Source organism: Manacus vitellinus, unplaced genomic scaffold (genome assembly GCF_001715985.3).
Source record: "Manacus vitellinus isolate BGI_N305 unplaced genomic scaffold, ASM171598v3 scaffold_9_pilon, whole genome shotgun sequence".
Lineage (NCBI taxonomy): Eukaryota > Metazoa > Chordata > Aves > Passeriformes > Pipridae > Manacus > Manacus vitellinus.
The window spans coordinates 813900-835296 of record NW_021940917.1 but is presented as its reverse complement, the minus strand read 5'-3'; the positions used below and the strand labels follow the sequence as shown (position 1 = coordinate 835296).

General features: G+C 36.7%; 1 protein-coding gene across 6 annotated transcripts in view; it reads left to right on the top strand.

Annotated features, from left to right (window-relative positions):
- Window positions 1-21397, top strand: part of PCSK5 (proprotein convertase subtilisin/kexin type 5) — a 249914-nt gene that overhangs the window by 119335 nt on the left and 109182 nt on the right. For all 6 annotated transcript variants that reach the window (XM_018085966.2, XM_018085965.2, XM_018085967.2 and 3 more), the window contains exons 8-9: window positions 4153-4365; window positions 11074-11174. In XM_018085966.2, the coding sequence (XP_017941455.2) occupies window positions 4153-4365; window positions 11074-11174 (314 nt within the window). The remainder of the gene's footprint in view (window positions 1-4152; window positions 4366-11073; window positions 11175-21397) is intronic.

Sequence of the window (21397 nt, the reverse complement as noted above, 5' to 3'; positions counted from 1 at the left end):
ATACAGAACCAGCTGATGGTGACAGCAGAAAAATGACAGATGGACTGTTGTTGGTAGGATGCTTTTCTGTGCGAATATCTTTTTGATAACTTCTTTTACAAAACCTTTCTTTTTAAAAAAAAAAGTGGAATTTGGGATTGGATTACCCCAAATTCTCATTTCGTCTCTCTTGGTTGTATTGGTGGGTTATTCTGAATTTCCCGTGGGGTATTGATTTGGCCAAACGTAATTACATAATACTGCTTTCAAGACATGCATGTGAAGAAAAAAAAAAGTAAAAATATGTAAAAATCTCCAAATAGCAGATACTTCTGAAAATTCATTTAAAAGGTTTTAATGGAATATTTTGACATGTTCTGGAGGTAACAGTGTGGCTGTATGGTAAACTTATTTCTGTGTATTCTAACCTTGTATGTATATATACTGACTTTTTTGGGTGGAGCATATGTAGGAGAGAGTTGGTTTTTAAGTGAGCAGGATGAGACAGAAATCTGTTCCTGACTCTGAAACATATGGAAGAATTGATAGGCAAACCACAAATTACCATTTCCATTGAGGAGACAGAAGATGAAAGCAAATAATTGCATACTGCTGGGAAGCATGATTTAATTTCAAGAGGTGATGGGATGGAACCAAAATAAAACCAGTAAAAATCAAGCAGGATCACATAAAAAAGTAACAAATCAACATATTATTAGGGTAATCCTCCATCCTATTCCTCAAAAACATCAGAGAGGCCTATCTTCTGTCTTCCTGATCTGCTGGTGCAATAAATTGGTGAATATGTGTGAAATAATTTTTCCATTTAAGGTTCCTTTAGTCTGTTTCATCAAATGTTTTCAGAATGGTAGTGTAAGATTTGCAAAGGGGTATGACCTGCTCATAGAATGAAAGGAAAGTGGTTCATAAAAGAGGCCCATGCAGTTGCAAATCACATCCCACTGGCTTTGGGAGGCTCTGAATTGGACCCTGCTAGCTGGAAAAAGCAGGGAGAACCCCAAATGGAAAGAGGGTTTTGATTTGACAAGAGTTGGGAAGTAGAGCTGTAACATTTCATCAAGGTTGTCTTAAAAAAAATTTAAAAAAAAAAAACCACAAAAAGTGTTGCTATTTTGCAACTTTTGTTGATGCAGTAGCCAAGACTAACTAAAGGAAATGAAAAACAGTGAAATATTCAGATTGATTTTGTCTGAAGAATGTGATTTCATTGTACATATAACTTGGCATTCTGAGATTTTTTTCACTGCTTGAAATGGGGTTTTTTTATGAAAATTTGCATTTTAGAGACAATAACCTTATGTAAATACTAACCAGGAGAAGTTACTATTTAACTTAGTTTGCTTGAAAGAAGAGTCCAGGTATTATACTTTCACTAAACTCACAAATTATCTCTATGATATTTGAAAAGTCATGGCTGTCAGGTGAAGGCCCAGGTGACTGGAAAAAGGGAACATTGTACCTGTCTTTAAAAAGGGTAGAAAGGAGGACTCTCGGAACTACTCGCCTGTCAACCTCACCTCTGTGCCTGAGAAGATTATGGAACAGATCCTCCTAGAAGCAATGCTGAGGCACATGCAGGACAGGGAGGTGATTTGGGACAGCCAACATGGCTTCACAAAGGGCAAGTCCTGCCTGACCAACCTAGTGACCACCTATGTGTCTACCCAGGTGACTGAGTGACTGCATCACTATTGAGTGACTACATCAGTGGACAAGGGAAGGGTTACAGATGTCATTTACCAGGACTTCTGTAACGCCTTTGGCCTGGTCCCCCACAGCATCCTTCTCTCTAGATTGGAGAGAGATGAATTTGATGACTGTTAGATATAAGTGTTGGACAGCCACATCCAGAGGATAGTGGTCAATGACTCAGAGTCACGATGGACATCAGTGACAAGTGGTGTTCCTCAGGGGTTCATATATACTGGGACCAGTGTTTTTTAATATCTTCATTTTAAGATATAAGGAATCAAGTGCACCTTCAGCATATGTGCAAATGGCACCAAGCTGAGTGGTACAGTTGAAACACCTGAAGGACAGAATGCCATTCAGAGGGACATGGACAAGCTCAAGAAATGGGCCAATAGGAATGTCATAAGGTTTAATAAGACCAAGGGCAAGGTGCTGTACCTGGGTCAGGGTGCAGCATGTCAATACAGGTTGGGGGATGAACAGATTGAAAGCAGCCCTGCTAAGAAGGACTTGGGGGTGCAGGTGGATGAGAGGCTGGACATGAGCCAGCACTGTGCGCTTGCAGCCCAGATAACCAGCTATATCCTGGGCTGCATAAACAGCCGCGTGGCCAGCAGGTCAAGAGAGGTGATTCTATTCCTCTTCTCCACTCTAGTGAAGCCCCACCTGGAGTGCTGCATCCAGCTCTAGGCCCCCAGTGCAGGAAGAGCATTGACCTGTTGGAGCAAGTCTGGGGGGAAGGCCACCAAGATGATTAGAGGAATGAAGCACATCTCCTTTGAGGAAAAGCTGAGAAAATTGGTTTCGTTCAGCCTGAAAAAGAGAAGGTGACCTAATTGCAGCCTGAAGAAAAACGATGAGAGAGTTTTTACAAGAACATGTAGTGACAGGACAAGGTGAAATGGTTTCAAACTAAAAGAGAGTAGGTTTAGATTAAATATTAAGAAAAAATTATTTACTGTGAGGGACTGAGGCACTGAACAGGTTGTCCAGAGAAGTCGTGGACATCCCATCCATGGAAGTGTTCGAGGCCAGACTGGATAGGGCTCTGAGTAACCCGGTCCAGTGAAAGGTGTCTCTGTCCATTGGAGAGAGGCTGGGACTAGAAGATCTTTAATGTCCCTTAATGGGGATGTTAACAGTAGATTAATAAATTCATCTGTGTTTGAGCCTGGACTGTGAAGTGTGACAGTTTTTTGTCTTACAATAATGTCGGTTCAGTTATGCTCAGCACAGAAAGCATTAGCAAAACCCCTCTGAGCATTTAGATTGAATTAATTTTTGATTTGTGCAAAAAGTTGTTTTATACCTTATTTTATGATGGGCCCATAGTGGTGGGCTTATCCAAAAGCCAGGTAGATGCAACATGATGAGTTGCAAGCACAAGCGGTATAGGTGAGACTGTTGGCACATTTGTAGATGTACCATGCTTTGCAAGAGTGTCTTGTAAGAAAGGGTGACACTGTTTAGCTTAATCAAAAATAAGTTAATGCTGATAATTAATCATACAGTTGCATGAATCTGAATTTCATTCACTGACATGAAATATGTAAATATAAATAAGGAAAAACCCAATTAACCATATATCAATTCTCGTATATCAACAATACATGTTACTGATCACCTTCACTTTTCATATCAATACCTGTATAAGCGTATTAGCGCCACTAAAATGTTTTGATTCGTTTGAACACTATATAACTTTGTATATTAATAAAATGTCAAGGGGAGATTACCTATTTTAAATTATGAATATACCTAATTAACTTGTCCAACTAGTCATATGTTTGAAATAACATGCTGAACTAATGATCTAGTGCTTCATTAGAATAGATTTATAAGAATTAGTTTTGTCCATTTTTGTTTATATGTTGTGTTGTGCATTTAGCAGTCATAATGGACTAGGTGGGTTGGACTAAGTACCTGAGGTCCCTTCCCATCTCAGGTGTTCTGTGATTCTGTAATTTATAGTGTGTGTGAAAAATGGTGCTGTGGTTCACAGTATATAATGTTACCCAAAAAACCCAGTGCCTCAGGCAACCCAAGAAGAAACAGCTGAGAGCATCCTAATAAATAAGAAGTATCGTGCATTATGAAGAGGTTTTGTTTCAAGTATGGTATTTTTTTTCCTTTTTACAACACAATATGATATTCTAATGCTTCATCTGAGTTTTCAGCACCTCTTTCGTGGTACATTGGAATAGCATAGATGCAGACCAACAAACAAAAGTTTGTATAAAAGTTGCTTGTAAAGCTGTGTTCATACCACTCATTTTCTGAATTTTTCTAATGTCTGATTCTGAACTCTGCTAAATCCTGTTTTCATTTCAGATTCTTCTCAGTGAAATTGCTTATTTTCTTTTTCTCATGAGATGCCTTTTTGGGGGAAAAGACCTGCCTATTAAGCAGTTGAGAGGGAAGAGAATTATTGATCAAATCTTTTTTACTGTTTCCGAACAGGGTCGAAGAGGCTTAGGTTCAGTTTTTGTTTGGGCATCTGGAAATGGTGGAAGAAGTCGAGACCACTGCTCCTGTGATGGCTACACCAATAGCATCTACACTATTTCAATAAGCAGCACAGCTGAAAGTGGGAAGAAGCCATGGTATCTGGAAGAATGTGCATCCACACTGGCTACAACATACAGCAGCGGGGAATCCTATGACAGGAAAATAGTATGGGGTTTACTTATTTTCTTTAATGTGTATGTGATTATGTTTGTTCAGTGACTTTGGAGGGTGAGAGAGAAAGAGAAATAATTTGTAATAATATCCTCTGTTTTAAATCCAGTTATCAATAGTTTTCAGATTTTACACTCATGATATTAACAGTTTGTCTACGTACCCCTCTATTTTCTCAGATTTATTTTGATCCAGCATCATTCCTCTTTTACATTCAGTGATGGTAATTTGCTCATATTGCTGTCTATTCTGGCAGAAATATATTGTAAGGAAAATTAACTCAGTGCTCATCTTTCCTGTGTTGTTCCTTATGTCATTCCTGAGCAGCCAGCATCCATTTTCCCTAATGTACTCATCTTTGCCGGAAAACAGCAAATTGTTTTAATTCTGTTTGATAATCTGTTGATACCATTAGTATTTGTACACTGTATCTGCCTTTGCAAAATGAGCGCATTCAGTATAATTTCCAGTATTCAACATACTAATCCTTTTAACCTTTTAAACCCTTGTAATGAGGTAAATGAGGTTTGCTAATGTTTTCCTCTTCCCTGCTTATTTATTCTAGTGTTTAACTTACAGAACTTAATTCAGAAGATTGAGGGATTTGAAGGGTTTTTTTTTTCCCCCGTATGTTTTCTTAAGTACTCATCTAACATTGCCTTCTTTCTGTTCCTTAGCAGATTCCTCTCTTGGTGTCAGTGAAGAGTTAAAAATATTTGCCACTATGTTTTGTTAATACTGTCTGCCTTGTCTTTCAAGGATTCTGGGATTCTGGCCATCTGTTCTTGGATTCTTCCTTATTTTCAGATTATCTAATTTTTGTTTTAAACTTGTTCTGTGGTACTTCTTTGTTCCAGTAATTTTTCTGTTCGTTACTTGCTTCTCTTCACTGAAACCTTATCTTTCTCTTCCTGGCATGTTTCTTGTTCTCTCTGATAAATAGTAATAAAGAAAAAAAATTACTGTGTCTCCTAGGAGTTCTCACTTCTGTAATTAAATTCCCTTCACTGTCCTCTAAAAGACTTTCACTAACATCTTCATGTTTAAGTGATAGTAATACAGTGTAAGGTGAACGGAAGTGGTTGCATTCCTCCACCGTGAGCTCTTACTTAACCAGGTCTGTAGGACTTCCCTGAGTCCGTCAAATCCAGCAGTTGCTATCACCTCAACAATAACTTTCTCAAATACAATCAATCTTGCTTTCAAAGGTTTCAGTGACAGGAAATCCACTTAAATTTAGGGCAAGTGGTTTTAATTACCCATTGCCATTAAAAAAATTCTCATTTGTTCTCTGAGCTCCTCTAACTTCTATTTCTTAGCATTTGGTGTCACTGATTTTATTGCTAGTGTGAAAACCACTCCAATTGTCTACTGTCTTCTCTCTGCCCATGTAGCCTGAACGATTAATCACTTTTAATAACTTTTAATAACTTTTAGTAACTTTTAATAACTGTCTTCCATCATTCTATGTAAAATATGTTTTCTTATAAACTCTCTCTCATGTTATGAACTTTGAACATCCAGACTGGACACACCAGTCAGGTAGTATTGAGTGACAAAAGCACTGTGTCTGTGAGTTAAAAGGATTAGTATGTTGAATATTGGAAGGTATATTGAATGCGCTCGTTTTGCAGAGATAGATACAGAGTAAAATTACTGATGGTATCAACAGATATCTGTGAGAAGTCAGGGGAGTTTTTGTGGGTTTTGTTTGTTTGTTTGTTTGTTTTTTGTCACGTAACTCAGAACAAACTCCAATATCATGTAAGATTCTATAGTGTCATAGTACAGAAATACCTATGCAAGACTGAGGGACAGTGGATGGTTATGATGGTCTAGTGTCATGTTCCACAGTTCCTTCCTATCTTTCCTTGCAGTTCTTTAGTTGAGTATCTTCCTTTTTTTTTCCTTCTGTGTTATTCTATCCACAAACAGTGAGCAAACGTTAGGAACTCATTGTGTGGACTAAAAATTCTTATAAAATTATTTTGATTAATAGATCACCCACACTTTTATAACCACACACAAGAGTTTTTTTCTTTTTTTCATTGCTACCCATTTTTGAAAATTGCTTGCTACAAATATAGGATGTAATTTTAGAAGTTTTCCTAGTCTGGAGTTCTAATTTTGTCTTCTGCAATGATAGCTTGAAATATTTTAAGCTAACAATTATAGTTAAACACACACTGATGTTACCATCTTGCAAGAGTTCCTTGTTGTTCAGGGATGGTACTCTAAGCACACTTGACTGTACGCTGTACTGAATTTTATTGCAGTAACAATTAGCCCCTTATGGACCAAGTTTCCACCCTTTCTGTATATTGAAATGCCCAAAGCATACAAACATCTCAAAGATGCAGATACATGTATGCCTTTTACACAGACTCTCAGAGAAAAGAATTAGAATTACTTTTGAGTGTTTTCAAGTGCAGCTGCCAAATGCTGGCATAGGTATAGGTGTAGAAACTCACAGTCTGGGACAAAGGCAAATTAACAGTAGGTAAAGACTATAAAATTATACTTCTTTATAGATGTTATTTCTCATAACTCAGTGAGTGCAGAAGTATTGGCTAATAGTATGGAGTTGTCAAGGTATTTTTCCTATTATTCTCTTCTCTACCACTTTGAATATCATAGGATAATGCTGGAAGATAGCTTCCCCACTCCAGACCATGTAGCTAGGATAGGTTAAGTACCACCTAATATAGTTATTTATATGGTTCTTTCACTTATCAAGCATATTGCACAAATGCATTTCCTTTGAATTCCTTTTTCAAATTATTTCCTTAAGCACGAAGGATTTTACATATGAAAGTCCCTCACAGATATAATTCACAAGCCTATAATTTAACTGCTGAAAATAACCTGTCCACCTGTTTTGTTGTTTTGTGATAAATGCCAATTCATCTGCTGATTTTCTTTCTCTTCTAAGTTACGTTTTTTCCTTGCTGACTAACTGCTACTCTAAGCAGAACTCAAAACTGAAACAATGAAAAAAACCAAACCAGTCTCCTGCCAGTTCTTAAAACACAAAAGCCTGCTCTCCTTCAGAAATTCATTCAGGTTATCAAGGTATGCACAAGATATACACAGAATATCATGTGGCACCTTCAGTTTTAGGTATATATGGACACACAAGCTATATAGAATGAACAGTAAGTACATTTTTGTTAAAGCCTTTTCACTTCTGGGAACATAGATTCATAGAAATCAACGTGTCTTGAAGAACTGTAGCAGAAAGTAGAAGATTATTCAATTGGATCAAAAAACTCATGTCATGAAATAGGAAATAGCAAGAAATGCAGAGGCGTGGGAGGGGATGAGTGAGCATGTCCTCTGCTAGGGGAAATCCAATTTTGACCTTCATTATTAACCTCTCAGTCAGTGAAACTATGGAAAGAGTGGTGAAACAACCTTAATAATGACTATACAGAAATGGCATCTCCTTAGCTCTCCAGACCAAGTTGCTCCTATAAAACCGTTACATTGTCTAGAGCTTTTCCTTTAATAAATGTCTAGTTTTTCTGAAAGCTTTGTTCTACTGCCTATGGGAGGTAATACAGTGCATTGTGATGATTCATATAATTTTTGTCTTCCTTTTCATCAGCGTGTCAGTCTGAGGTTGTTAATTTCGTGTTGATTAAACTAGGCAGTACCAGAAACATTGTCATTGTCTTCAGTTAAACTTGGTTGATTCGACTGATTTAGAAGTGGATATAACTCATGCCCCTAGAAATATTGCATGGATTTTCTTGGGCAGTTTAATCAGCATTTTCCCTGATCAGCAATTGTTACAAAGGTACTTCAAGCATACATTTGTGTTATACTCAACAAAAGATTAAAAAATTTCTCCTTCTGCCCACACTATTGATCAGAATGACTGCTAGTACACACTAATGACAACTTCATGGTGCTGTCAAACACCACATCCTTTTATTGAGGTTATAATGTTGCTATCATGTTGTCTGGGATTTGGGGCACCATTTTTCTTCTTGAAACTTGCTCACCTGTTGGTGGTCCAGTACTCACTTTTCTTGGGATCAATGTATCAGTTCTCTGACAGTGAATCCACAGTGCTGAAAAACATGTCTTGGATGTTGGAGGTAGTTTACACCCAAACATCTCAGCTCCTTTCAGTAACTTTCCTTTGAATTAGCTCAAATGGGATTTCTGCTTACAAAGCTTTCCCTACCCATTTTTTGCTGAAATATTTGCTCAAAGAGAGATCAGGGTCTGTAGTTCAAAGTGCCGCCACAGCATCTGTTTAGAACATAAGCAAAAATGTTACCAAATAAAGACATGTCATGGATTGTTGTGCTTGATATCTGTAGTTACAGGGCAGTGAAATCGCTCTGGAAGGATGCTCTCCCAGAGGATGAGAAACGAATATAGCAAAATTTGGTATGTGTTTCAGTGTAGTGAGAGAGGCTGTCCCTTAGGGAAAAGCTGCTGAAAGAGTACTTTTCCCTGCCTGAGGTCCTGTAGGCTTTACTGTCCTCTAGTCCTCCAAGAAAAGCACCTGCTGCACCATTTTTATGCAGGGAACAGAGTACTCGGATACAAAAACCACAAGCATGTATTAATCACATTTTCTGCCCTCTCTTTTTCCTGGCTTTCCTTCTGATCCTCACCACAACACTGGCCACTCTTTTTCCAAATGGGATATCTGAATCGCATATATCTCTTCATGGGTGCATGTCATCCTCTAGTTCTTGAACATGTCAGTCCCACCTGCAAAATCACTACTTGGATTTGCACATGTAGGCAATGCATTGTTAGGACTGTTCCTGCTGCAGTTTCATCTCTTAATGTTGTCAGGGCATTTATGGTATTTGCATGGATAAGGCTTTTCCGAACACTGTTAATTTTCATTGTCTAAATTAATACACACTCAATAGGCAAGAAGGCAAGAGATAAAGAAATTATAGAAATATTTTCTTTATGAGGTTCCAACTTTTAACTGATGACAGATAAAGAATTATTTATGAAGAATATTAAATAATAGGGGAAAAAAGGTTCTTTCTAGACTTTATTAGTCAAGAAATCTGGCCTCTGACAAGTTCGCTTATTTAAGGATCTGACATAAATGCTTTAATCTGTCTTTTTCAATTTCTAGAAACTTTCATTTTCTTTCACTTACTCACTACTCATTTTCAACAATCATTTCCTTGGTGCTGTTAGCTCCTTCCCTATTAGAAGTCTTTTGTGTTAGCTTGCATATGCTTACATTTTGTGAGAATTTTCAGCAGCCTTATACAAATCATGTAATATGTATGTTACTGAATATGGCTAATGTAAAGTGTAGAACCTATAGCTCCTATATGCATTTGCTTATATTCTGCTGAGACAGGATGTAGATAATTTTTCAGATCATGTTTTGTATATTTTGGGGTTTCAAAGCTGGATGGGCATTTTCACATGCCTAGTGCTTTTTTGTGGTTTTCTGATCCTCCAGTCCTCTCCTCCCCCATTTTTGTACATATCCGTATTGGAAATGGAGCACAATACTGGTGAATTAAGACACAATAATTCTGTGTGCTTAGATAAGAAGCTGTGTAGCAACTTCTCCTCTGCCCCTCAGGCAGATATTTTACATCTTGCAGTGACTGAAATTCTGAGAATAAGGTTTGGTGTCACTCACTCTCACACCTTCATGGAGGTTTCGGTGCTGTGGACTGCTGTCTTCTAACAACTGTTCTCAAGTCTGTGTGGGTTTTGCTTAATCTTCTGTTAGGTAGCAGTGATTTCTTGCCTCTACTGCATTGCCCTTGCTAGGAACCACTTCTTCAGGAAGAGAAGCATAGAGTAGAATCACTTTAGATTAACAGTTCCATCAAAGAAGCAGGATTTAGAGTAAACACATTTTTGGTTGTGATTTACTGTCCGACAGAAAGAATCTGTATAAAATTCATTATTAGATGGAAGCATCCCAAAACTTCAGTAGAAGACTGTGCCTCTAGTTGGTATTACACATCACAGTGTAGACATTCACTTAGATTACATAAAAAATACAGGGCATCATATAATTATTTATACATAATACATAGCAATTAAAAACTGAAAATATCTAATGGACTGGTGATGGCTGGGCCAAATTTGTGATTACCATCAGCATTTTCCAATTAATTACTACTTAGTTTCATGTGATTTATTGCATAAGGCATGAAGGAATGATTAAACACAGTACTTAGCATGAGCCCAACTGTATTTTCTTCTGTCGCTTATTTCCAGTGTGATTTCTGGCAGCCTAGTTAACCTCCATACCTCTTTTATAGTCTCTAAAATGGGCATAAGCAGTCTGTATGTAGGGAGCACTATAAGATTTAGTTCATTCCTGTTCGTAGGGCACTTTGAGATTCTTGAAGTGTTCTATAAATCCAAGAGGGGCAGAGTTCTAACAGTGCAGTTTCAAACCCCTCTGCATGTTTTTCTAGTTTAAAAGTCTCTTTGTTGAGCATGCCATGAAAAAAAAAAGGAAGTAACTTATGTATTCAGAACAATATAGAGAACACCTCTCTGACTTCACAAGTGACTTCAAGCTGAGAACATGTAGCATCATGTATTCAAACACCTCTTTTTTTTCCTTTCCTTGCAATGAAAGAAGAAAATACCCTCCATATACATGTGATTCATACAAGCAAATAAAACCTGCTCTTATTTCTGAAGTTGTGTTCTAAATTTTACACATTCAATTTCTTCCAGATCACCACAGACCTGAGGCAGCGTTGCACAGACAGCCATACTGGAACTTCAGCCTCTGCACCTATGGCTGCAGGCATCATTGCCCTGGCACTGGAAGCAAAGTAAGATCTGAGTTGTACTCTGAAAAAAAAAAATAAACATACAGAAGGATCTTTCTGATTTGTCCAGCACCTTTATACAAGGGATCTCAAAGTTCTTTGGAAACTTTGTTATCATAATTTACAGTACCCTTCTGAGAGCAGGAAAGATCTCCATGCTTATTTCACATGCAGGAAAGCTAACACTGTGGAGGTGTCAACAGAGTACTCAGTGTTGAAGTAACTTGCAACATTGTTGAGCGCAGGTGGTTTCCATTAAATGGTGCGTAGCATCCTCACAGTGTTGTAAAGCACCTCACAGTGCTGCCCAGATCTGCTCTGCTCTGCAGGCTACTGTAGGTCACCTCCTGCATTCATCAGCTTCCTCTTAGCAATTCTTGAACATTGAAGGAGGTTTTGGGATGATGTTAGCCTACCCTGATAATATAATTAAAAAAGTAAAAATTCTCAACTTAATCATGCTCACACAAATCTGTTTTTTAACATGGGTTAAGTTCCTCAGCTCTAAAAACCATGGATAATGTACTTCAGAAGACCTTTAACCTTTAGCTCAGAAACATTTCTGTCTTACAAACGTTTTCTCAACTGCGGGATTTTGTTCTTTTTGTCTAATATATATATCTTTAATGTGCTTCATGGAGCAGCAAAAATATGGGAGATTTTTCAGGTAAATGTATATTTGAAAACCTTTTGAATTAGTTTGTGCTCTTTTGGATAAGATTTGCAGGCTTAAGGTGGAATGCTCCACCCCAAATCCTACTCAAAATCAAGCACTAGGAGATAGATTCTGTTAAATTCTGAAGAAAACTAGTTTCCTCTGGGAGCAACCAGTTCCTTTGAATGCAGTAAACAATTTGGACACAATGATAATTTCAAATTGTATGTAATTTGTAACAGTAGAATTATGTTTCCATGTTTCATATTACTTTTTTGAAGACAGCTTGGCCCAATATTCAGCACGGAATACTTTTTTGGTGTTGAGTTATAATAATAATAATAATAATTTGTAATTGAAGACCTGACAAAATCTTAAGTGGTGAAGTACTTGTGTCAATATAATTATTTTTTCTTAATGCAGTCCTTAGAAACAAAGGTATTTTGAAAATTCAATATAATGCTATTGTGGGTTTTTTAATCTCTTCTTAATCTGTTTTAAAATCATTAAATTCATTTCAAACAATCTGGTAGTGCAGATAAGATTGCAAGTGTGTACATTTCATTTTGCTGAATGTTTTTCTTACTATTTCTTAATGAACTGAGGTTGCTCATAATTGTTTTTTTTATGTGATGTTTTGTATGCATTTTCTAACAAATTATTCTTGTAATTGAAAGTTTCATAAAGTTTTAGCACTCAAGACATACTAACAATCTATTTCTGATTGTGACATCTTAATACACACTGAGAAGTTTCCACTTTTTTCTCTGTGAACTTGGGTGAATATACCAGTGGGAAATCCATGTTAGTATTTTTTATGGACTAGTATTTTTTTTTCCAAATTAATAGTTGCTATGATAGGCACAAAGACAAGACTATTAAAGCTTCAAATGTGGTGGTGGAGACAAAATGTGCCAGTAACTAAATATCCTAGGCACTTTTTGTATTTGTAGTACTCTGTTCCATGGTGCTAACAAGAGTTTCAGGGTGAAAATGTGTTGATTTTGCCTCCTTTCAGACTCTGTTCCATTTCATTATATGGAGGGGTTTTATTTTTTTCTGTATCTTAGCCTATGTATTTCAATAGATCCAAAGGAATTACATTAATAATATTACAAATGTGGTTTCATTCATTTATATTCCATTCACTAATTTTTCTCTCCTATGTGTACTTAAAATATGCTGTTGCTGCTGCTGTCCACAACCATTAAATAAAATAAAATTTTTTTAAAAAATTTAAAAAAAAAAGAGAGAGAGAGAGAAATTAGGGAGAGAAATATTTCCTGGTTTCCCATGCCAGGTTTTTTTTATTTAGGTTGGAGAAATTTTTGGTCTGTGAAGTTATAGATTATGAAGTAAGGCCTTTAATATTGCAGGGAGATCATATCATGATATATTGAATTTTAATGTCTGGGATTTCTTTATATGGAATCTATTCAGATTATTTTATGCAGTTTTTAAATGGTAATTCTTATTTATGTGATTTGAAATTTTGGAATGTATTTTTCACCTGTGATACCTGCCAAGTTAGGTGACCCTAACTAAATGCTGGAAATTAAAGTATGCAAAAAGAAGCTTTGAAGCCATCTAAGCATTTTCTGCAGTACTTTTAAAATACATGGGATTTAAAGGGCGCATGAAATGGCAGCATAGTGCAACTGCTTACTGGAACTAGTTTGCATTCAAACAGACTTTGTATTTTTATGAACTCTTCCTTAAATTCCCTGTTAGTACCTGTACTAATGGCACTAAGTGCTTATATGAGATTTTTTTAAAAGACAAGATGGAAAGGGGTTTTGCAAGTTTAATTACATTCTCCATACAGCAAGCTTCTTAAAAATTGTTGCACTTAGTCCTGAACATTTCTTGACTATGTTTGTAATAATGAATAGTTTCATTCCACTTTGTGCTGGAAAACACAATAAATTATACCATGGAAGGGTTTCAAGCCTATGAGGTCAGTTTTCCCCAGTAGCCAAGTTCTGTTCCTGGGAGACATCAGGAGTTGAACAGAGCACTAATATGGCCTGGATGTGAGTTAGAACAGCCAAGAGGTTGCTTCAACTCACATGCAAAGGTACATTAAACCAATGGAAAATGAGCGAGGCAGATTTACACTACAACCTTCCACTTTCTTTCTTTGACAAGCCCCAGATGGTAGGATTGGCGAATAGCTGATGGAGGATCTCTGGCTTTCCTATTGATTTGAACCCTCCAGTTAGCTGTTCCTTCCAACTGGGATCTGCTCCCGAAATCCTGGTAACAAATTGTTTGGGGATGATGTTCTACATGCTACCCCAATTTCTAATTATGTGAACACTTTTTTTTTTTTTTGGATCCAGTATTTAAGTATCAAATGATGTGTTTTCCTTCAGGAATGAAAGAATTGTAGTTGAGTTTCAGATTGTTTGTTTGGAATCCCTGCAGGTGCAATACAGAGTTGTAGATAGACAACAATTGTCACTCAAAGACAGGCGCTATGAGTAAATGCTTGCTTGTGTGTTGCACTTCTCAGTCATTACAAAATGTCAAATTTTTCTAATTGTAAACCTGCAAATAAGTATAATCAATTTAGTCCACAGAAGCAGCAATGTTGTTACTAAAAATAAACTACTTGCATTACACAGTACCATCTACACTTGGTACCAGAAATACCTTTTCTCACTGATGAAAAGTTTTAATTTGGAATTTGGGGGAATCAGAGTGAGAAGAGACAGTATGCCCATATTTGTTCTATTGTTCTTCCTTTGAAGAAGCCAAATTTAAAAAAAAAAAAAAACAACTGATGTTTCTGAAGACAGAAAAATACATTATACATCCCCAATTGAACTGCATGTTCCACTGTCTGTAAGCCAATGCATATTTTCCTCCCCAAGGTATATAAACTACAGTTTGATGACTAAGAATCAGCAGCTGAAATGGAAGTGGTCTGCTGTGTTTCTACTGTGTGGTACACTCAGTGGTATGGCTTTGGAGAGAGTTTATTTTCTTCTATGACTCTCTTCACATGAGCAATATAGAATCATAGAATCATAGAATGGTTTGGGTTGGAAGGGATCTTAAAGATCATCTAGTTCCAAATCCCCTGCAATGGGCAGAGACACCTTTCATTAGACAAGGTTTCTCAGAGCTCCATCCAGTCTGGCCTTTACATTTTTGGAGTAGTTTGCTCTTAATACTGAAGTATCTGAAAAACATAACCATTAATAAATTCTTAATTTAGAACCTGTGTTGCTCTTGAGCTTTAACCACCTCTGAAATTGCAGTTATTTGTTTCCCATTTTAAGGTCCTCTTTCCAGTTACATGTAAAGTTGCCAAAGAATAATCATTAGTGCTGAAATTTTCTATTTAACTTGCTATAAACATCTTTAAAGAAAATTTCATCCAGGCATTTCTTAAATTCAGTCTAGACTAACAACAAATAATGTTTGATTGTGATAATTTTTAAGTTTGTTATTGAGATTTTCTGTGTTTGTGCTTTGGAGCAACAGCTAGAAATAAAACAAGTGGTTAGCCATTGTTCTGATGCCAGGGCAACGCCTTTAACTTTTAAAGGCTTTTCAAAAATCTCAGTTGACATTTTCTCAGTTGAGACTTTTAAGAGTTTGGCAGCTCTATCCCCTGTAGTTTCTTGGCTCTCCAAGTGTTCCCCAGACCCAGCTTTTAGAGGCTTCTCTCTGAAGTTACTCTTGGGGTGCTGCTGGCTGTTCACCTTGAAAGCAGGGAGCCCATCTGCTTTTTTCTGTCACCATTCTAGCAGGAGGAAAATGAGGAAGGCTGAAGACAAGCAGTTTCACAGGACTGCAGTCTCCCTGAATTCAGTCTTTTGAGATTCCATCTACAACAGTGTCATAGCTCAACTGTATTAGAAGTGATCAGCATCACTGGACTTGGAAGAAAGGTCAAATCAATAGCCTGGCTACCGTGCTAACCATATCTTCCTGCATTAAACTAAAATAATGTAAGCCTTCCCCACCTGCACAGCTATAGCTGGTTCTAAAAGTGGCAACTAACCTAAGGTTTTGCTGACATTTCCTGTTATTCAGTAGACTGTGTGCACTGTCTTTTGGACAGTCCTGTTTCATTCTTCCTTTGGAGAAGGCACGATAAAGGTTGTGATTCAGATACCTTTCTCTCAAGGGTTTTCTCTTCCCAATTTCATTATTATCAGCCTGCAGTTAGGCCATTGTTTGTTTGATTTTTGGCACTTATGATTTTTTTATCTTTGGGGAAAATGCAATACTCTGTAGGCTCTGAATCTTCCACCTCTGTGTGAACAGCGCATTTGGCACAGGTACACCAGAACACCATTGCTGGTGGGTGTGTTGCTGCCTAGCCTGCTGTTAATCTAAAGGGATACATCTGTCATATCCTGTCACAATTTCTCTGGGTTGTATCCTAAAAACCAATATAAAGATAATGCAAAAGATGGATTTTCGTGTTTTTCTTTCACAGTGAGGGTGGTAAAACACTGAAACTGTTTGTCCACAGAGGTGGTGGATGCCCCATCGCTGGAAACATTCAAGGCTAGGTCGGATGGGGTTCTGAGCAATCTGATCTAAACATACTCATAGTATGTTTAGTATGAGTGATGTGCTGAAGTTATTTAGTGACTGTTCGAATGGTAGCGTGCCTTTCCACAGTGAAATCCGTCAAATATCACTACACTTTAGAATGTGATTGGTTTAAATGATGTGTTCTTAATGAGTGTTAGTCAGCAATTTGGTTTCACACGTGTATCACTACTCTTCTTTCTCCAGTACCTAACTTAAGCTTTTAATGGAAAAAGAGGAGAAATATGATAATGAGTGTAAAAGGCTGTTGATAGCAATTTTGATCGTAGAGAGATATTTCAAAAAATGTCATTAATTGCGCATCTTTTTAAACAGAGTTCTACCAGATATGCCATTAAAGCTACTGGTAACTGACCTTTGACATACAGTACCTTCAGTTGCCATTAATTGTTTTTTAAGGGATTGTCATCGTCAGTCAGACTTGGGTTTCTTTCAAAGGGAATTGGGTAAAATTCAACACAAATCAGAAATTAGCAGTAGTGACAAATTTCTGACAAGATATTTGGAACTCAGAAAAACAGTGTGAGCAAAGAAGGAACTGAAATCTAACTCCGAAGTAAACAAATAGTTTTGTTTGATATACCAGTTGAATGAACAGTGGCTTACCAGGTCAGAAAATGAAGGAGAAACTTAAGTTGCATTTATGGGGAAAGACCTACGTACTAATCACCAAGTACATAGTGTTCATTTCTTTCCTAGCAGGAAGTTAACAGGATTACGTGCAGAGTTACATGACAATTAGAACATATGGGGATGTCAGACATGTCAAAACACAGATGTGTCAAAACACGTCAATAATGTATCCATGACTGGCTAAATACTCGTTAAACACTGGAGTCCATTTTTCTATCTTCTTATTTTCAGGATTGAAATAGTTATGGTGTAGACCATTTAAACACGTAAGCACAACAGTAGAGGCTGTCCTAATGCCTCATTGCTTCTGAAATTCTGTGCTACAACAGAAATCTGCACATTGATTCTTTATATGACCTGGGAAAGAAGAACGTCTCCCATTAGCATAGCTAAAATAATCCTATGCATGGGTCTATATATTGGAGTCATTGGGACAGGTAGTAGGGTGGTAGATCTCATAGGAAAATTTGGCTGATTACTATTTCTTATGGATTTTTTTTTAATTTATCAATTTAAAGGTGGCGCTATGTGATGAAAATGATCTCTTACTGCTCTACAAGATGTCTAAGACACAGAGACTCTTTTTATAGCAATAATTATTCACGTCTGTTCTCTCATAGCTAGGATTTCCAAAGAAGGTTATTTGATAATTCCAAATTGAATGGTGCACCCTGTGATACTGTATTTTACCTCAATCCTTTGGAGAAAAGTTTATGCATTCTTTCAGCGCTTCTCATCACACTGCTATTTTTTCAAGAAACATTTTTTTTCATATAGGCCACATTTATCACATTCAAATTGCTGATTATGAAGATAATGTAGCAATCATTATTCATGTTGCTAACCATATAATTTTGCTAAAAAAAAAAGCAGCAACAGAGCAAAGTTTTGTCCTATTTATTTATTGCATTGAGTGATATTTTTTCCACCTGTTGTTTACTCTGAACAATTATTATTGGCACAGTATCACTGTACCAAAGGACAGAGCCTGAATTCTGTACTATTTTCTGTATTAGCCCAGTTGTGTCACTAGGGAGACTACTTGTGGAATGAAGAAATCAGCTTTGGCCAAAAAGGACAATCTACTCGTAATTTCTAAAGATCCTGCTTAAAGATATAATTGCTGTAATATATTTTATTCTTCTTACTTCATAAATATTTTGAGAAGCCTGGAGGAAGAGAGTTGTACCTTAGAGTATCACTTGTTGGTAAAGGACACAGCATTCATTATTTTTTAACTGCTGCACAAGCATTTTGGTATGCACTTCTGTTTATTCTGGTTTGATTTTGAGTATTGTGTGGTATGTATAATCCCAAGGCAATTTTAGATGAGACATTGAGAAATAAAATCACTGGAAGGAAAATGTCCATTTTTTAGATCAGTCAATTAGTTTGATAACTGTTCTTGTTAATGCATTTGTTCATCTCAAGATATTTAGCCATTAATTCTTCTGAGATTATTCAAATAGTAAATCAATTAACATGAGTGACACCTTGTCTGGATCTGAAGCCCTCATGGCTAGCAAAAAACTGTTTACTCACTTAGGAGCCAATTTTGACATGTTTTACAAATCTTTGACCAATTCTGTGATTTTTGCGGATGCTTTAAAATTGACTTCTAGTCTATCTTGTTTAAAAATAAGTAAAAAAAAGTCCTTCTTTCTTCAAATGAACTGGTATTTTGACGTAATTCCAGTTTCTATATTTTTCTTTTTTCTTTTTTCTTTTTGTTTTCTTCTTTTTTTGGTTCAAGTTTCTGCAAAAAATAATGGCAAATAATTGCAGACCTATTTTGTTTCAAATGAAATGTCTACTGTAGAGAGAAGATTTCAATCTGACTACAGTGAAGGAGCTACAGTAGGCTTCAGAAACTGATTTCAGTGTTGTTCATATGCTGTTAAATCTCTTAGATATAAATATGCCCAAGTTGCCATTCCTTGCGAAGAAAATATAGAAATCTTATGGATTGCACAGTAAGCAAGCAGATTTGGATATTGCATAAGGGACAGACTGATTTAACTATATACAATGTTGTGTCCTGGAAATCAGATTTTTGATCAAGATTTTCTGGCATAGAAAATCTTGCATTATTTTTTATTATTACCTAAGGATAGGAAATAGAACAGCAAATGGCTCAGTTTTCAAGATCTACCATGATTTTGTTTTCAGAAATAAATCATAATTCTGAGAGATAATCTCATTTGTTGACTGATCAACTAAGTCCAGTTTATGTGAGGCTGGTATTATAAAGTGAAAACTGCTATATCCTTACATCCTTTATCTAAACATAGTTAGATCCACCATTAAGTCCATCATTCCATTTTAAATAGTGAGTTTAGTGTTCCCTGTCTTGATTCCCTGCTTTAGAAGTTGAGAAGAGTATTTTAGTGCCTTGTTGTTTTTCACCGCTATCATGGTCAACTTGCTTTATAAAATAGCAGATTTTTCAGATTCCAGATTATAAAGAATGTAGCTCTCGGGATTCCTGGAGGTCTTCCTGAATTCTTGAAACATGTTTTTCTAAGACTTTGCACTGGCTCCCAGTGAAATTCCTGAGGTGGTATAAAATCTACTTTTTTTTTTTTTCTTGAAGCGTGTTACGTGACTGTACAAGCATGCCCTATCTTGCAAACCCTTAATGCTCCTTACATTCCATAAGGTTTTTTTTAATCTTCTTTTTCAGTAATTTTTACCAACTCAGTTGGATAAACAATTACTGTCATTCTAGTCCAACAATCTAGTGTGAGAAATCGCACCATAAGAAAAAAAAGTACCTATGGGCATATTAATGTTTTAAAAAATGATCAGGGACAGAAAGCATAAGCTCTCATTAAATACAACAGAATATTTTAAATATCGTAATACCCTTATATCTTGTAGCCAAAACCAGAGAAATTGAATGGCTGTGAATTGATAAAATTTGAAAGAAATTACAAAAAATCTGGCTACAATTAATGAGATGTTTATTTAAAACTCACCTTCCTTCTTGAGATTATTCCATCTCCTCTTTCTGTATCAACCACAAACATAAACAGGACTTTCTGTGTTGACTCTAAAAAAATGCGTGCCGCTTCCTGTGGTGCCCCAGATGTTGGTGGAAAGGTGCTAGGTTACATCAGCCTTCCCATGGTCCACACAAACCCACTGGGAAGTGTTCTCCTGTGGAAAATTTACATTCAGAATTAAAATCATATTACTGCAAAGGAAATGAGAAAAATATGTATAGTTCCATGTTTTTTCACTTTTGTTTCATTATACCATACAATCTTGTCACTTAAAAGAATTCTGACATTTTCAGGCAACTCCTACTTGTTTTCAAGCATATGGTTTATAAGGCTGTAGGAAAATAAAATATATAAAAATGAGTTACATGCGACTGAATGTCATATATGTCCCAAGTTTTTCTCTTCTGTATGGAATGACAGACCATGATTTTGCAACTTGTTTTCATTTTCAGTAATTCCACCAACACAAGTTAATTTCCGTTATTTAATACCCAAGAATTTATATCTACATGCACACAGAACACAGGCTAGGAGGGAGGTTTTCTATGAACAAGTTGACTACTGGTTTGCAGTAACTCCTCTGCGCCTACTGCCTTCTCCTAAAGCTGCAGCTTGTGGAAGCTGAAATTTATCACCTGAGAAACTAAACTGGTGCATCTTGAATGAAAAACAAAGTCTCCATTTCTTCACAGATTGTCTAATGTATTCACTGATTGCTTTCTAATTGCTTGATTTTGGCTCACAGGATAAGCAGGATTCTACTTCCATGTGTAAGTGCCATAAAGCACTGATTACCCAGGTATTTCCAAAAAGACATTGCTTTGACAAAACAAGTCCTGGAAGGTGTGAACAGTGTATGTGGGATGCCAATCCGTGAAACATTCATTTCTGTACATCAAACAGAGAGACGAGTGAGATTTTTCTGTCTTCCCTGTCAGGACAACTTAAAACATTTCTGCATGTTTGTTGTTGCCCTCTGTGTGTTTTATCAAATTATTTCTCTTTGAAATTTCTTGTAACGTGACTATGTAACTTGTAGCTCTTGGAACTTGTTTTAGTTGTATAGGGTCACTTCATGTGACAGCAATGTCCCCCTCATCCCAGAATGTGACCCATTCACAGTCACCCCTGGGCTGACCTTCCCCACACTCCTATGGCTGTTGTTTTGGTGTACTTTCTACCAACAAATGGAAACAAGAGCCCAAGTATAATGCCATAGAGATAAGTGCTGAGACTGAGTCGCTTTTCTGATGGTCCAAATGACTTTCTAGTCTGAGAGACACAAGAGCATGTGTTAAGAAACTGAATCAAGGTTTCCCAGGTTTTCAGTGACTGCCAGTCCTGGTCAATGTAGACTG